Source organism: Gadus chalcogrammus, chromosome 11 (genome assembly GCF_026213295.1).
Source record: "Gadus chalcogrammus isolate NIFS_2021 chromosome 11, NIFS_Gcha_1.0, whole genome shotgun sequence".
Classification (NCBI taxonomy): Eukaryota; Metazoa; Chordata; class Actinopteri; order Gadiformes; family Gadidae; genus Gadus; species Gadus chalcogrammus.
This window is the reverse complement of record NC_079422.1, coordinates 17,498,338-17,517,647: the sequence shown is the minus strand read 5'-3', so window position 1 is coordinate 17,517,647 and position 19,310 is coordinate 17,498,338. Positions and strand designations below refer to the sequence as shown.

Here is a 19,310-nt window from a genome sequence, read left to right as displayed (position 1 = left end):
CACATCACAAAGAGATGTCTTCATGTCAGAAGTGTGTGTGTGTGCTTGTGATTGGATTGTTGATGCCGATAACAACACAAGCAGCTTATGCACTGCAACTCATAAAGTTGTGCTTCAGTTGTTCATCACTCACAATGAATAATTTGTGACGGTGTTGCTTACAACTGGTGGAAGGCATTAAAATATCATTACAGACACCAAGATCATTCAAGCTTGTAGAAGCCTGAAAAAAAAGGTGCCAGTTAATACTGGGGGCCAATCAATTTGCGAAAGTAAACCAAGTTAAATTTAATGAATCAAGTGGACAGCTTGGCTACACCAAGAAATAATATATGAGCCTTGGCAAAAGGTAAGGGAACCTCAAGTTGAAACATGAAATAAGTAAAAACAAAAACAGGAACAAAAACTTTAGCAATAGTTATTTTAATGGAGTTTACAGAGGCAACAATGGCTTGATTATATGAAAGATCAGGATGTGTTCAATGTGAAGGATGCTGTTGCCTATCCTCAAAGAAAAGCCAATATTAAGATGAACGCAAACATTTCCTAACATTATTTACACTTTTTGTAACTCTACTATTTAACATGTAGTTTCAACACTAAATAATACATAAAACCACAAATGACAACCAACACTGCAGAGCTCCTGAAAAGGTTGGGGGGTGAGCATACACACAAACAAGCAGCATAGCAGGAGCCATCACACACAACTAATCGTCTTCACCAGAACAGGTGTCAACAACATCTGTCTCTTACCGTATCTCAACTGGGCCCGGGTTGGTGGCGCTACCTCCAGCTGTCCTGAAAAATGGAGAGAGAGCGCGAGAGAGAGAGAGGGGGGGGGGGGGGGGGGGGGGGGGGGGGGGGGGGGGGGGGGGGGGGGGGGGGGGGGGGGGGGGGGGGGGGGGGGGGGGGGGGGGGGGGGGGGGGGGGGGGGGGGGGGGGGGGGGGGGGGGTGGGGGGGGGGGGGGGGGGGGGGGTGGGGGTGGGGGGGGGGGGAGAGAGAGAGAGAGAGAGAGAGAGAGAAGAGGGAGAGAGAGGGGGGGGGGGTAGAGAGAGAGAGAGAGAGAGAGGGGGGTGGGTGGGAGAGGAGGGGAGAGAGTGAGAGGGAGAGAGAGGGAGAGAGGGTGAGGAAGAGAGGAAGAGAAAGGGGAGAGAGAGAGGAGAGGGAGAGAGGGAGAGAGAGAGAGGGAGAGAGAGAGGGAGAGAGGTAGAGGGAGGGAGAGAGAGGAAGAGAGAGATATGGAGAGAGGAAGAGAGAGAGAGAGAGAGAGAGAGAGAGAGAGGAGAGAGAGAGAGAGAGAGAGAGAGAGAGAGAGAGGGGGGATAGAGGGAGTGAGGAAGAGAGGAAGAGAGGGAGGGAGGGAGGGGGGAGAGGCAGAGAGAGAGAGGATCCATTAAAAACCTTGGCGTCACCTGTTCTGTTTAGGTGTCTGTGTGTCAGCGGGGGGTTGGGAGGAAAGTCAATTTAAATGTCACTTTTAACGACCCAGTCCTGAAATGGCAAAGCCGAAGACTCAGGGGTCTACTTGAAAGCGAGAGAGGTATAAAGCTAAGGAAAGAGATAAGAGAGAGAGATAAAGAGCAAGAGAGAGCGAGAGAGCGAGAGAGCGAGAGAGCGAGAGAGCGAGAGAGCGAGAGAGAGAGAGAGAGAGAGAGAGAGAGAGAGAGAGAGAGAGAGAGAGAGAGAGAGAGAGAGAGAGGATCAAGGTTTGAGCCCTTTTCCCTCCATCCTTGTTCCCCAAACAGCCCAAAGAAGAAGCCTGTATCATGCCCGTATAAACCTAGCCTTCCCTCCCTACTGACCTATCCAACGGTCTGAGAGTTCAGCTTCACAGTGTAAGGGAGAATCAACATCAAAGGATCAAAAAGCAGCGTCAGTGTGAGTGTGTATGGGCGCGTTTGTGTGTAAGACACTTGCAGGTCGTCGATACATGCTTAAGACGTCCTTACGCGCTTACGCGGCTGTTCATACACACTTCCAAGTGTGTATGAACGCATAAGTGCGAAAGGACACCTTAAGTATTGTATCGACAACATGTACGTGTCTTTGAATGTTTAAGTGTTTAAGGATGGGTCAGTGTATTATCACATCTCAAGTGTGTATCGACTTGTGAGTTTGTATGGATGCAAGCGTTCGAGAACTAAGCATTAAGTAGACTGAACGGGTACCAAGAAAGCGTGTGAGAGAGAACGAGGGAAAGAGAGAGTGGATGACTGAAAGGTTGTCGCGCCTGCAGTATCTAGCCACAGAACAATATCACTAAATTCACCTAGAGCTACTGACAGAGCAGAATCTCAAAAATATAAATATGACCATATATGGTCACTTGAAAAATCGAGAAATAAAAGCGCGTAGCAAAAGCCTAAAACCCCTTTTTCCCAAATCCATGAGTGTATTCCACCTCGGGATTGCAGCTGAGCTACAATTGTACAGATATTGATGTGCCGGGGGGGGGGGGGGGGGGATATATCACATTTTCAAGCTTATTAGCTTTACCCATCCCTCGGGGGTAGCTCCTAAACTGGGCAGTCGTATTGGTCTGAAGTAGTAGAACCAAGCCTCATATCGCTGACGTCATAACGTGGGGGGGGATCAACTTATTTTCTGATGAAAACACATCATCAATCATCACCGTGGACACGCAACGGACTGATTTGTAAAGGTCAGCGTTGAGGGCTCCTTCGTGATGTGAGCGGACACGAAGACGAACGACGGGGGGGGGGGGGGATGAGGACACAGTCACACAACACATGTATCTCCATTAACCTTTACAGGACGCAGGGATTCAATTTGAGGAGAAGTCTCGGGTGGCTGGTCCGGTGAAGTTCGGGAGGGGATACAGAGTAGAAGGAACACTGTCAGAGTTAAGGGGAGAGTGATCTATGGAGTGGGGAGGAGTCGATTGAATCACGGCTACTAGCCCTTGATGAAGTGAAGTAGGGGATGGACACTCCCTGGAGTACCCTGGCTCTCACACTTAACCCCAGGCTCTGACGGCCTTCCACTGAGATTAAGTGCTAGAGGCGGAAGGCAGAATTGAGCCGGTACCCGATTTATCTTTTTTTTTCAGAACTTTTAACCAAAGTTAAGGTTATAAAGTTTTGTAAGACTTTCGTCCTCAGATTCCAGCAGTTTGCTGGAAGAGGTGGACTAAAGTGACCCCTAGACTGAGGATTACAGATGGTGGCTCAGCATGAATCGGTTTAATACAGTCGATGACATGAATCTGTGTATATTTTTGTTGTACTGTATCTCTATATGGTTTGCGCTGCACGCAAATTACGCAAATTACTAAATGCGAATAAAATCCTGATACTTCATGATATAATATATAACCCTGCTGGGATATTATTACACCACAGGGAAGGGGAGCAACGCTGTGTCATCTGCATGAGTGGTGGCGTGACCGCCGTCGTATTAACGCGGATAAGGTCGTCATTACACGGCTGAGTGAATGTCGAACCTCTATGGAAGACTGCCCCGGTCCGCAGAGGACACAGTGAAATACTGCTGACTGCTGTGCACACACAAACAGGCTGCATAGCACATAAACAACACACACCACACAGTGTTTTGATATTTCTTGAGTAAAGGCTTGACCTTTGCGGGACATTTTTAAAGTACGTTTATTGTAACTGATGATGTTTACATGTTGCCCTCTGTGATTTAGCATTATTATTTTGCAAAGACTTTTCTATAGACTTTAACTTTTTTTTTTTACAGCCCCCTAGTAGATGGGACCAGTTGAAAGATTAGGTGTAGCAAGAATGCTGAAACATTGAGTCGAATCTGCAGTGAATGGGAAGCATTTGTTGGCTAATTAGTCTCTCCAAAACACTAAAAGTGCATTAATGTCCATGAATGCTTTGGTACGTGAGCAGGGGGACATTCTAGTCCCCCAGTACAGCTCCGGTGGGAGTCTAAGAAGCAGGGTACCCTTGCAGTTTGACTGAAACAAGAAGTTGTTCCGTTTTCACATTATGGGCCTTTTTCTGTTTTCGCCATAAAATGCATAAAAGATGTATGCAGGAGGGTTTTATCCACTTCTGTGTACACATGGAGGCGGTTAAGACTGCAAAAACATTATGTACTTTCAACATGGTCTCTCTTGATTTGTTTAAAATTGTGTTGTAATAGATATGAATTCCTTTGAGTGAACTGCAGTCTGCTATAGCTCAGTCTGGCAGTTGGTTCTATGTAATTAACGGCCAGATTGGCCGTCAAGTGCTCTGGAAATGATTTCAAATTCAGTACCGTTACAAGTTACATCCTTCGGAGAGACGGTTGATAGTTGAATTAAATAAAGTAAAGAAATTACAAGTCTATTATACAGAGAAGCCGAGACACCTTATCCCTGCTTGTGGCTCCGCTCTTATATTCATTTGAATAACCTTTAGACATATTTTAAAATATAACCACTGTTTGTCCTGAACAGCCTGGGGCCACTTGCTTATGACCATGGCATAAAGGGACTACGACGCTCAATGAAGCGTGCAAGGCAAAAACACAATGCAAGCGATGGAAAATGTGATATTAATATTTGATAATGTCAGAGCAGACACCATGGGGGGGCACTTCTGAACCTTAGAGCCATTCTGACTCCATCGACGTATATTCACATTTTCTGAGTGAATATGGCAGATAAAGTCCCCCAGTACAATCACTCTCACACATTCTCTCCAAACTGGTTCCAGCACTGAAGGGTGATGGCTACCAGCTAAGCGGGAACCAGTAGGGTATAGTGTTTAACTTCAGAACAGCCAAATGATTTTTCTCAGCAAAGAGAAAAGAATCTTAGAGGTTTTCTTTTATATTTTCTCGAAAAAGAAACCAAGCACAGCGTCAAAAAAGAGGATCTCTGAGCTTACAGTTCATTGTTTGTTTCACTTGGACTAGCAGTGTTTGGTCAGTGTTCAGTGTCAGTGGGGAGATAGACTCCAGGCCAGCGCGACAGAAAAGCATTTGGAAACAGAAGGAGACTGGTGATCACAAACCACAATACCATCTGGTTGCTATGGAAACTACACCAACCAGAGAAACACTCTAAATCGCAGGGTCACACATGAATTAATCCCCTCGAGAGGAGATTTAGACATCTTGTTGTCTGGGGATCATTCCTAGTCGTACAACCTTAGGTTTGATGTCCAAATCCACGACTTTTAAAGCAGTTTTCACACACTTACACTGAATTTAAATGCTGCTCATTGTTTTTTTGGGAATTGGCACTTGGTACTCACTCTGCAAATCAGTGTTTCGTCACGACGTTATGTGACATGATTATGGCAATCCGACTTAAATTGAACCACAAACCTACACTTTTAAATCAAGAGATGGCAACAATGATACAGAACCACATTGCAATTTGTGACAATTCGATAAACAGATCTGTATTCGAGCACCAAAAAGGGCAACACATTTTTCATATGTTCCACTAATTTAGCTAATTTCCATCAGCCAGTGCCAGCACTTAGTGGTGGACACACCAACTTTATCAATTTTAGAATGAGAGAGTCTGGCCTACTTTCTCGCCACAGAGGGCCTAGTGGTTCATAAATCACCCTGGCCCAGAATATCTCTGCTTCACCTCTTCCTCAGCACCATGCCACAGGACACATGCTGGTGAGTCCCTGGCTAATCTCTGTTTTTTAATTAAAATCCATTTGAGGTAAAACATGGGAGTGAACAGTTGGATCTCTGCTTTGTTCCTCTCTCTGGCTGCCATGTTCTCTTAGAGAGCGACCATAACGGCAGCTGTCATGGACGGATGCTATTCCCGTTTCCGGCAGAAACGATTTGTACAGAGTATTGATTTCCTTGTGTCCCAACCCCCACTCGCTCCCCCCTCCCCCCATCCCCGGTCAGGGGAAAGAAGAAAGAACAGAAATGGCGTGTCTTGAGGAGACACTAAAGAGATGTTCGCCCCTGAGGACCCTGATAGAAGTTTGATATAATATGTTTTAATATATGATTTGGTTGTAAGGGCTTATGATGAAGAATATGACCATATACACACATATTCATCCATATACCATACATCCGTACATCCACACATGCACACACACACACACACACACACACACCACACACACACAGTTCTGGAAAACGGAGACACAAATCAATCCTAGGCCACATGCTACCACATGTCGATCCCAAAATAAGAATTTTGACTGATATTGAGGCTTACCTCTCCTGACGCATTAAGCAAGCCAGATGGCTTTTAAGAGGACCGTATCTAGAGGATCGTCCCTGGGACTTTCTTTTGGATTTCACATTAATAAATATGCCATGCCTCATTTAGAAATTGGCATGTGTGCCGAGAAGGGCTTTGGGGTTTTCTGCTTCTTGATTAGAGTTCACTTTACTATAATTTCCTCTCATTTCGTATGGTGACATTTCGTTTTATGTGATAACTAAATCATAGAGCCCTAATGCTAACACTTGGTGTCACTTTTTAAATAAATGTATGATGTGTAATTCTCCAGTGTTTTATATTTCTTCTTCATCACACAGATTATTAATATTTTTTTCAGAGGGAATAAATTAAATGTGCAACCTTCTACTGACTACTACAGACTATGGGAAGGGTAAAGCTGAATGGGGGGGTCAATATTTTACGATGGAAATACTTCCCCAAACTTCTAAATGCAAATTTCTCGCTCAGCAGTCTTCAGTTGAAGCCGTTTTGTCTACTCGGCTTCGTACTGCCAAATGGAAAAATGATTTTGGCAATCCCGCTGCACTTGCTGACACAAGACCTATAGCTGCCAAACACATTTTAGATCTTCATTTTATGGAACCATACTGCAATGTAGCACCATAAAGTATCCAGTACATATATGTGTCTTATGAATATGAAATATAGACTCAAGCGTCGATTCCCTCGAGGCAATATAGATTTTTATTCAAAATGATGGACACACATTTTCCCCTGATCTCCCTACATTGCATAGACGAAGTAGTGTTCAGCTTTACTCAGGGGAATATATTCAACTTTAAAGAAAAGCATCTCGGAATACCACTGATTTGATTTGATCATTCTGCTGTGTACAACCAGCCCTGAATATAAATAACGATACCCGACTCGCCTCCCCCCGAAGGCAATTTCAAACTCTGAAACACAAAAAAGATTCTTTACCAACTCCTCAAATAGGTTTTCCACAAAGACAATGTAAAGCGCCAGACCCCGTGACCCCTCGAAGCACGCAGACGGATAGTGTATCGCACTGCTCCGGCAATTAAGCTAAGCATTTTATTCATGTTGGGAGAGCGAACAGACTGGCAGGGAGAAAGAGAAAGAGCAATCCCCCAAGTACTAATTAGGCTTGCATGCCGGAGTCTGAAAGCAGAACAAAACACACAGAAATGATTCCCCATGAACCATCCCTCCAGTGATCGACTAACCAAAGAGGAGGCAAGAGAGGAAGGGAAGGTACGAGGAGGAAGGAGGATTGGTTTCCTATTCTCGCGCCTGAGGAACTCTTAAGAAAGCTGCAGAATTTTTAAGAATGCTTTAATAGGGTTTGATAAGATAAAAGAAAATTCAAGGCATTAATATTTTACTTGGGTGAAGTAGGAGATTTACTGGTTGCTTTTAACATTTTAAGACACCAATTTCACACACTTCACGAGATAACGCACATTAGCGGACAAGCGAGCTATAAGGGTTGCACATAGTGACGTCCCAACGCAGTGACCGCCTCCATCTTGGAGGCATAGGTTTAGGTATGTATGGTATTATTTGACATTATGGACTGATATTGTTGAATTTGAAACTGCCAATTTATTTCAGCTGAGACATGCAGTAACAACGTTTTGATCAGCCAGGGTTACGGTATACTTTTATTGGAAACAGTATTGACATCAAGAAATCCCATGACACATTCTGAAGACAAATGGCAAGTGAGCTCAAAATAATCTCTCATTACAAAAGCAAAGGGAAATGGGCAAAGTGTCGCGGGTTTAAAGGTCAGCGATGGAGGCACCATGTTCTTGTTATTGGTAATGTTATTTGAGTTGGATTTCACAATGGACTAAAATCCAAAAATAAGTATGGAGACAGCCAAAGAGAAAGATTTTAATATAATCAAAAATACTTTGCCTGGGGTCAAAAAGGCCCCATTTAAACTTGGGAAAACAAAACGCCAAAAGCTAGAATACTCATTACGCATACGGTAAGTACTGGTGTAGACTCAGTCCCAGTCTAAATCGAACTTCTCCGAAGTACACACCACACGGGTGAGTCAAATGGGCCAAATATCCCAGGGGGAATTACTTGAAATTACCTAAAAAATGAATAACACCAAAACTTGTGACACACTGGAACCAAAAAAAGTCACATACTCTTGAAAAGAGTATGAAGTATATTGCCACTTTCCTTAAAACAATCGGGGAAAAAACAAATATGTATTTTACACAGATAAGCAAAGAAAAGCCTCTATTGGGTTTTGAACCCGGAACCTGCAGTGAGGTAAACAGTTAGCGGGGTGCCAGTGCCACCATGGCGGAGTGTTTTATCATCCAACAGCTGCCATTTCTAACGCAGTCGCTCCATGGAGCCCAAAAAAAGATGCTGTAAGCTCAACGCATCCGGCTGCGGCGCTACAGGCGTCACCTGACCACAGTCACCAAACTCATTACTCCCTCCATCTGTCAGTCTGAGCTTTCCACTGCGACTGATAAACATTCCTGCTTTCAAACCGTGCCTGGTTTCAGCCCAAATGGATATCGCTGCCAATACTTCATCTCGGACGAAAGGAGCTTCTTTTGTTGTGCCATTTTTCCTTTATCATTTATTTACTTTTTATTTTTATGCGTCTTGAAACGCCATTAAATGTGGAATCATCGATACACAACAACCAGACATAGGACATTGATACCCTTGAGTTACATAATAGTTACCGCTTACTTTATATGATACGTATAAAACCATATACCCTTGACATAAATGCACAATTCCTTGGTGTAGCTTAGTGTAGCTTAATACCAGTGTAGTTTAGCAACAATATTTACTGCTAATAGCTTTATTTAATGCTAGCCTCATAAAATCAATGCTACCTAAGTGTCAAATAGGGTCAGTTACACATTAAAATACCCCTTGTTAATACTACACAACCTTCACTTGGATAATGATTTAAGACTTTTTCTTCGACAGCATGACCGATGCCTTTTTCCATTCATCCAGGTAACAGGAGACCTCATAAGACCTTGATTAATGAAACGTTCCACAGCATCGTCTGGTTTAAGTCTGATTTAGTTATATTCCTGTTCCTTGTTGTTGGAAGATCGACTGACCATCTGTTGCCGGCCAGATTACATTAAAGTGTGCGTCTGATGTACCAAGACCAAGAAATCCGGATGACATAGGTTACACAGGTTATATTAGCAATATTACCATCAACACCACCTGTTGTTATATGACAAATCAAAGGAGAGATACACACAGTAGTGGCACTGGTACCCCTGGGTTCTTTTGAGGACGCAGACTCCAGTGAGAATGTGGACCTCAAATCAAGAACGAAGAGGAGACAAACGTTTCTTGGTCAGTCTTAAAGAGGGCAATAAATTGTACGGTGCTGTCTTGAGTCACTTAAGGGAAGAACGGAATAAGGTCAAAAAGATGAGTTGACTCTCACCCTTTTTCTCACCTGTTTTTCTCTGCTCTCAGGCGTGCAATTTCCTTAGCCAGACTTTACTTTAAAAAAAGAAAAAAATAGCAATACGTTTTCTAGGGGAAAGCAATCAAGAGTAGCCAATAACCGCATGGTCCTATACTGAGCTCCTAACATCAATGTTTCACGATGAATTAAAGCTTCATTATGGATTGAGAGCAAAATGTTGTGCATTAAAGGTCCCTCGGCATATGTCCAACTACTACACTGCATCCCTTTTACACATGCACACGCGCACCCACACACACACATACGCACGCTCGCACCCACGCACACAAACATACTCACGCATGCGTCGTCAGGATTTGCAATGAATACTTTAAGGGATTTGTACATCAGTTTGAAAATCACCGTAGTTGAATTTGCAAATAAGGTAGGAAATGCCTCTCAAAAGAATAATAAAAAACATATCGCTACATCATCCAACATAACGAGAGCTCATAATTTATTTAAGGATTGAAAAAGTCAATCTACAAGCCACTCAACTTCTCATCCATCAATTTAGGTTCTGACGCAGTGTACCTTATGGTGGTGATGTGAAAACTCTCAGGAAAGACAGACTGACGCTGTGGGTGTTAAATCCATTTTAGTGGTTGCTGACAGCAGCTTTTATAGTTCTGATTTGCAGCAGTCATAGAAAAATGCTAGCTTGAGCTTGTTCCTGGAATCATTGTGCTTCCTCCTTCCGAGGAGATCCGAGATTAAACCGATCTGGGAAAGAATGCTAAAACACTCACGAGAACTATCGAATAATGACTTCAGTTCAGTTGATTTTACATTTAACCTTTAAGTTAATTTCTCGTGACCAAAACTTTCACTTCTGCTTACGCCAATAATAATTTGACTTCATAAATCTATGAGTCGCCATTAGAGGATATTCAGGAATATATTTGTCCTGTCAGCGTTTTCACGTGAGATCATGAGTCATATGATATTGTTGAACGGTCTCTGCATCCCGTGATTGGAAGTCGGCCAATCGATGGGTGTAAACGGTCTGGAAAACGTAATGGCGATGCCCTGTGTGACCGCGCTCAAGGTATTAGCAACTCATCCCCCTTTCAGTGACCTTCAGAGAGCAGGCACTTTTCTTTTTAAACAGTCCACCTTCCCTCATTATTCAGCCTCATGTCTCCTCTGCGGTCCCTCTCTCCCTCCCCCCTCCCTCCCCACCAATAGCGTTCAAGCAGGGCTCTTTTCACGCCTACACCTCCCCCTGTGCGACGGTGAAGTCGCTTTGTCATTGACAGAATACCTCCCCGGTCCCCGAGGTGTCCATTAAAAATCTGGGACGGCGCGGTTGAAGAAGACGAGGATGACACCGATTCCATCGTTATTGCCATTATCTAACCAGTCTTAGTGAAGCTTCTCTTCACTGTAATTGCAGCTGAAAAGTAGCCGCAAAGGAACATAGTGGCAGCTTCCCACAGCCTTTTAGTCATCTCTCTGCATGTCCTTTCGGTTGGAAGGCAATCATTAAGAGAGCCTCAGCACACATTTGGAAGGCATCAAAGATCAGCCTGGCTTTCAGAGCGCTCTCCATCGGCTATCTCCAGGGTGCATCCATTATTTCCTGAACAGCTCTTGAGAAAGCTGTTTTCTTTTTCATTTCGCCCTATTTTTGTTCTTGTGGAATCCCTTCCACTGATACCCCCGCCCCAGACGTCTTTGGCTGGTTCTCTTCATAGAACCATGCAAAAGCAATGATTGAATGTCCTACCTCAACTTCGAACACATTTTATTTCCAGCTACAAGCCACTCTGTATTAGAGCCGTTCATTGGAGCATGCTGAGTTATAACGTCCCAATAAATAAATTTGTTACTGAACCTGTTTTAGTGTGTGCATTTTAGTGTGTAGTGTGTGCAACTGGTTGAGTGTGCCAAACCCAGATTTTTTTTGTAAAGTGAATGGATAAAGAATGAGCTCAGAGGTTTTGCTGTAACGTAAATGAGCGGGGTAATTAAAAGGTATTTTTCTGTGTCATGCTGTCTTTAAAGTCGAAATGTGTAACATTTTAACTAGCTCGTAGCTCATAATAATTACCTGGAATTAGGTGTAGTCAATGCTGATGGAAAGGGATTTCAATAATGAGATCAATAAAATTCCATCGTATAGTTGCTTTATTCTAAATCTTCAAAAGGCTGGCCAGCCAGTAGCTCTTTCAATAAATACAAGAATCTTCCTATTGACACGCCCTAAACTGCTCCCATTTATGCAACCCAGCCAGTCGAGTTGCAACCGTTCACATCACACAGTCTCACAGCTACTTAGTGGAAAAAACACTGCTGTTTAGGTTTGAATTCTGAAAATCTCCCGACTATTAACTGGGAGGGGCTCATCTTACACATTGCGACTTTAAAATGATTGTAACATGCATTTGAAGGTCTCCTGTGTTAACCTATGCCATTGTATGTTGAGTGTGGTTCCCTGAAGCAACAGAGCTTGGTGAGGCTTCACTCGGTGCTGTGGCTTCAAATGGGTCCAGTGAGGAGGAACGGGGTCAATAGGTCAATCATACAGTAGGTATGGGTGGGAGGAAAGGTATTCATGTTGGTATCAGGATTCTGTCGTTCCAAAATCCTTGCATCATTAGGTTGACTAACAATGTACAGAATGTCAGTGTAATCTTAGTTAAACATATTAATGGTGCGGTCCTTCCGTGGGCGTTAGAGTGCATTCGCCTATAGCTGATTCTCATCAAGTACATTCTGTTCGGTTTGTCCACTTTCATAGAGAAAGCAATGGCGGACAACGACAGACACATAGAATCCCAACCCACAAGTTACACCCAAAGCTCAAACCTCTGAAAACATAAAATTGCACCTTAATTTCTTTTTAATTGTGTCACAATATTTACAGAACCATGATTCATTTAGTACCTCTAATACTACTATTTCCATAAACTAGGCTGTCAGCTAACTAGCCAGTGTGAGGACAAAGCTGTCGACCCGTAGCCATTAAGTCAGAGGAAACATAATTCCATGAGGGACCTCACAAGGTGAGTGTGTCAGCAATATGCACAGGAGATACAGCACACACACACACACACACACACACACACACACACACACACACACACACACACACACACACACACACACACACACACACACACACACACACACACACACACACACACAAACACTAACCGTGAAGAGAGATAGGGGGGGAACAGACTGTCCTTTCAGTTATATTTCACTGTCACCTTGTCAATCATCAGCAACGAAGATGCTGCAATCTTTGACACATGAGAATAGATTGCTTTGACGCAACACAACTTGAACGCAAACGTGTTCAAAAGATTATTCCTGACTTAAATGAGACCCGGTTCTGTGCGGCGTCTGTGATCACCACCTACTGTGAATAAGATGACGAATAAATCTACTTATTCGAGGCAAGACGGCTCGAAAAATGAAAGCTGGATTTCGTTATTCATCACAGATTCCTGGGACTTTTTCCAAAGTTATTCCAACAGCACACTGAGTGATATTTATTCATGTTCTGTCAATTTTGGCCTCCATCCTCATTAATATATTCCGGTTTGATTCTATGTTTGCTTTGGTGGCGCTTCTCTAACCTTGATATTAACAGAATATGATGAGAATCAAAACAGGACAGCCCAAAGCATCTGTTCAGGAGCGTACCATCTGGCCACCGTCTCGCTCTGAAAAGTAATAACGTCCGGCGAGGATCGCGTACCCCGACATGGACGATCCAAAAACGTCTCGATGTGACGATGAGTCATCCTGCATTTTCCGGATGATTCTCAGCTAATCCCCCATTATGTACTAACGAGGACTGGGGACAATCATTAATCTTCTGATTGAATGTCCTGTCAGCAGAAAGAGAAGAAGAAGAAGAAGAAGAAGAAGAAGAAGAAGAAGAAGAAGAAGAAGAAGAAGAAGAAGAAGAAGAAGAAGAAGAAGGAGGAGGAGGAGGAGGAGGAGGAGGAGGAGGAGGAGGAGGAGGAGGAGGAGGCGGAGGAGGAGGAGGAGGAGGAGGAGGAGAAGAAGAAGAAGAAGAAAATAATTGATTCCTGTGGATCAAGAGAAAAATTACAGAATGGGGTATAGGATGGGGATGGGACTGGGACCCATCCGTATGTGTTGCCATGGTAACCCGTTATGAAGCAATAAGTCATTCCCCTTAAATCGACCAGTGCAAAACAAACTCTTCTGAAGAGTCCTCTCAATAAAACAAATACGGTTTTGTACCATTATGAACTATGAATATTTAAATGACAATCATTATGTGCCATGATCATATCCATCATCATCAAATCTCTAACTTCCTTGATAGAACCGTCCCAGCCTTCTGTCTTCGAGTACACATACTGGTCCATACTATTACATCAAACTAATCATCCATACTATACTACAACACTCATGCATACAGTTTGTACCATTTGTTATGTTTTATATGGGCCTATGTCTGCCCACCCAGCCCGGTTTATCTCTCCTGGAAGGAAGATTAATCTCTTGAGTATGAAAATACTCTTCTAGGCAGTCAAAGCAAAACTTGAGTTGGACCATCTATTACAGCGTACATCAAACTACGATCAATTCCATGTTTGTCGGCAGTGACATCCTTCATCTAAGGGCTGCTGCTGCTGCTGCTGCTGTGGGCCAGAACATGGTGTGGGCAGATCAACACTGTATTTAATCTATAATTCTCAGTCCCCATACTGCTCCCCGTTCATAACACACTAAATCATGTGCAATGACCAGTGACCATCCACATTTAATCATGTGTGTCCCTTAGCAATGTTCCAGTTGTTGTGTGGTTCATGTATCCCCACTAGAGAGAGATTATATCCTGAGATGAATGTATCTTGTGAGAGGAGTTAACACAGATTTTTGCCAGGCTTCTGAAGGTATGCAGACTTTCTTTGTTCGAGACTGCAGACGATAGAATACTGCATTGTTTTTACTAGTCGTCCTATCCACCACGAATAGAACAAATGTCCGTACCGAATGTGCAACCATAACACAGGTGAGTGCCCACACACACACACACACAGACACGCCACACACAAACACACACACAACAAACAGTCGCCACACACAAAAACACACACACATACAAATGCACACATACAGACACACAGAAGCACATACACAGACAATCAGACACACCACAGACACAGACAGACACACGTACATACACACACAAACAGACACACGCACACACACACACACACACACACACTAACACACACAACACACACACTAACACACACTAACACACAATAACACACACACCTCACACTCCCAAAGTAGCTTGCTGCCGAGAAAAGGGATATTTTGGATCACATGTTCTTTTGGCTGATGTGACTTTTTGCTTATCTCGCTGCTCTGTTTGTACGCCACTTCCATAACAACCAAGACCTTCGCTTCCAGGGTGGAAATAATTGCCCTAGGTCAAAGGTCAATAATAAAGCGCCGTAATTGCTCAAAATGGATAATGAAGGGAAGATTTGGAATAAACTCAGACAAGCATGGACCCATACAATCACATGTAGGCTTCGACAACGAAAAAAAGGGCGAAGTCTTACTTTAAGGCCAGGTTAAGACCCCATGTGAGTAAGGCATTCCAGTGGGAGACAATGCTCATGGAATGTCTGGTGGGTCGCAGTGCTTGCCGTTTAGTGCGTTCCACACCCACATTAACGGGCGTGGCACCAGAGACACGTGTATCGAGTATGGAATTTGAGTACTGTACCATGTGCATTTCTGAGATGAGTGTTACAAGGGATTCATGTTGAACCAGGGCTTGACTCACCCTTGTATAGGGTGAAGGGTGTATTCACAAGTTATGCTGAGAACAGTGAGAATAAGCTGAAAGCTGCAAACCAAAATATCTGTGTTTTGGTTAATTAGCAACAGGAAACTTAAGTACAATGGCCAATAGTAGCGGGAAATACAGATTTATCCCAGAATGTTGTATATTGGCACTGGCATGCTTACAGACCCATAATTAATTACCTTTGTGAGCTACACTTGTTCAAAGGCAGTTGTACATCAATGATAAATGGGAATTTCGTAGGGTGCATCAAATCTGATCAGCATCTGAAAGAATTTGTGGTAGCGTATATGCAAGGGATAGCAGGTAACAAGCCACTGAATAAATCACACTATTTATTAGTATACAAAGTATATATACATACAGTATGTTTATGAAAGACAAACAATCCCAGAACCAACTGTATTTTATTGGTTTCATTATGCCATGTTATTTTCTCGTCCAAAGTGACTACATGAGTGTAGTAGTGTTCCCTGTTCTAGAGGAGGACCAGAGTCTATGAATGTTATGACTTAGACTTCCATTAGTGTCATGCAGGTCCACCTGAGGATACACAGAACACAGCGCCGGCTTGCTTCACCCAGCTGCTGTCATGAGACTGAAACTGACTCCAACAGAGCAGCATTGTGGGCTACACAGAGTCCCAATCTTTGGTGTCTTTTGATGTCTAATAACAGCAGTTCTTCCTTTACAGTAATGAAGACAGGAATTATTCATTATATGCTTGTGTGTGTGTGTATGTGTGTGTGTGTGTGTGTGTGTGTGTGTGTGTGTGTGTGTGTGTGTGTGTGTGTGTGTGTGTGTGTGTGTGTGTGTGTGTGTGTGTGTGTGTGTGTGTGTGCATGCGTGTGTGTGAATGTGTGCAGATGTGTGTATTTGCATGTGTGTATGTGTCTGTGTACCTATCCTATTCTTTTTCTTCTTCCGTCAGTGGAAGTGAAATGTACATCATCTTCCTGCGCAGGCTTCTGTCAAACCAAACCATCCCAGATAACGAGGACCATTCCCTGGGAAAACGAGAGCAGGGATCTTCGCTATGAAAAACCTGTGAAAATCCTCTGTATATTTTCACAGTATTCTTCATCACTCTCCCCTCTCTTACATAATACCATACGCTATGCCTTTTCTCCCAATTATCGATGTCGCAAAATGTACCATTCTATCCCGTCTTTTTAATGAGCTGCACAGTTATGGGAAACAAACCCTGAAACCAATGCCTTTGCAAGTCATCCACACACACTCTGTGTAATGTGTTCATCATTCTAGTTAGCCGCTAATTATCAATTGTGTTAATCAACACTTTGTCACGAGCCAATAAGCAGAGAAAATCAACCAGTTAAGTGATTCAGGTGCTATTCTTGCTCGAAAGCAAAGAACTCACAAGCTATTTTGCTGTAATATTATCTGGTGAAACTAGTGGTATGAGACAGAGGCTGAAAACTATTTTGGAAATTGTGTGACGGTCCAACGGCATGGACTGGATAGCTGACCTATGGATAATACATCATCTATCTGCAATATACTGAGTATATACTTCTTAACTATCCATCTGAAAGAGTAGAGAGGTGAAGTTGTACACACGGTTATCGTCACTTCATCCCCCTCACAGAAACACGTTTCTATTGAAGAGAGAATACCTTCCTTTTGAACCCAAACCCTGAGTCCCCTTGTAAAATGGATCCCATTAGACACCTCTCGAAGGTTAAACGTCTTCTCTTGACCTGCTCATTAAGCGCTGATGCCATTCTCCACTAATTGAACCTGAAGTGACGGGGAACTTAGAGGGGCTGGCGGCCAGCGGACACTCCAAATAAAAGACTACATCCAATTTAAGATAACCATTAGATGACTTGAAGCACCAGTCGTCTCTGTAGCTTTGATAAAAGACACGGTTTCTCAGCAGTACGTTTGCAACTTTTTCAAACACCCGTTTCGATTTTCTAAAACTGGGGCGCAACGCGGGAAAGAAACGCCTCAAAGAACTGTGAAGTGATGCATGCTGGGCATCCATGGCCCGAGTCAGTGGTGCTTTCTGGTATTCACAATAGGTGCAAATGGCCCCGGGTGGAAACATGATAGCCAGCAGAGCACAAACTGTTTAGTATGAGGCTGCACTTTCTGAGGCTGCTGCTGCTTTTAACCCTCGGCCATTCCTCTCTCTGAGAGCTGTGTGTGTACTGCAGGACCGCCGTAGCCAGGGTCTCATGGTTCAGGGAGGGGGGCGATTCACTCAACACCTGCGAGGGCAAAAGGGGGCTGAAGAGTCCGTGCCGTAAAGAGTCGAATCAGGCCACTGTTGCTAATGCACTACCACAATCCTATCCCTGCTGCAGTACCGTAGTTGCGTTACAAACGGTACAGGGCATGGCATTAAATGGCTAAAAAAAGCCGAAGTGCATAGGAAACGAAAATGAAAAGTGAGTACGGATATAAGATCTTTCCCAATGTTATTCCCAGATGGACAGTTATGAATGATGCATTCAAATTATTATATAGAACCAGTCCAAATTCCCTGGCTCAATATAAATATTGTATTTTATCACAATATTAGAATTCATTGTATTATATTACAATATATTATTGTGTTGTATTATTGCATTATAAATAAAACTTAATCAATCAATCAATTAAATAGAGGAACCGAATATGATCAAACTCAGGGGAAGAGAAATGGTAGTTCTGGGCAATGTGAATCAGACTGGCTCTGTGGGGTGGAAACATCGCGTGACCATGAGTCAGAAGTTCTGTGTTTTCATTTCATAACCCGGTCAAAGAACTCCATCCCGTGGAATTCTTAGCCCCCTAAAAAAAACGTAAGTTTACTTTTTCCACCAAGCTTATTCCAAAGTAGCAACCAATAAATAACATAATAATATTAAAATCACCATAACACACCATACATACCTTGCGCGATGGCCATGGACTCGAACCGGTGTAGTTCTCGCAGCAGAACGTTGCGCTCTGACGGGTGAAGGCTATAAATAAACTCTTTGGCGCTCTGCGGTGAGTTCAGGGGCTCCATGGGCTCCTTCAGAGGATGGGTCCCCAGGTGGCGACTCTGCACGGACGACGCCGACACCAGCGCGCATGGCGGCGGCGGCGGAGCGGCAGCCGAGCGGTCCGGAGTGGTGTGGATGCAGCGGGCAGTCCTCACAAGCCCGCTGCCTGACGCAGGCGAGAGAGCCGACCGCAGTAGAACTCTGTGCAGACAGGGCAGCATTTCCGAGGGAACGGAGTAGCCAGGCGCCGAGCAATAACCTAGGAAGAAAGGGCACGAAGACGGGAAGAATGGATTACTAATCGACCACAACGCTGGTGGATGTCCCGTTCACGGTCGATGTGTTCATGGCTGATGCATGTCCACATCACCAGGTCAGGTAGAAACACAATATGTCGCCCCGGATGGGTGATACTGAAGGGTTATTTCAGGACAAATCCTCAGGCCTTGTAAACCGAGAAAGAAGACTATAACCCATTTACAATTTGTTCAAATTGCGGCTTAGTTGAGCCCCGATATGAACAAAGCGGGCTAAAAACTATCGGTGTGGCGGTGTGATGCCTGTCAAAAGCAATGGCAAGTTGTCGTAGGACGCACCTTAGTTGATGCTGTGCCGTCCCGTCCAGATGTCCAACGGTAACCTTCGCAGTGCGTCGCTGATCCGCTGCATGCGTTTGAGTTCAGCTGCTCTATTACTCTGGGAGAAATATCAGCTGGCAAATCGCTGCGATGGATTGAACAGCAATGCCATTTTCCAAAGGAATACACACATAAAGCGTTACCTCTACAGCAGCTCCGGAGGATGGGAGGAGGGACACTAGTGCTGGATCCCGAGCAGAG

General features: G+C 43.8%; 1 protein-coding gene across 1 annotated transcript in view; it reads right to left on the bottom strand.

The window, feature by feature from the left end:
* The window catches only part of tmem65 (transmembrane protein 65), a 35,666-nt gene extending 16,356 nt beyond the window's left edge, over positions 1–19,310 (bottom strand). Inside the window, exons 1-3 of the mRNA XM_056602059.1 lie at positions 19,068–19,310; positions 18,377–18,730; positions 757–801 (exon numbers count right to left, since the gene is read on the bottom strand). Of these exons, the coding sequence (XP_056458034.1) occupies positions 757–801; positions 18,377–18,692 (361 nt within the window). The 5' untranslated portion in view covers positions 18,693–18,730; positions 19,068–19,310. The remainder of the gene's footprint in view (positions 1–756; positions 802–18,376; positions 18,731–19,067) is intronic.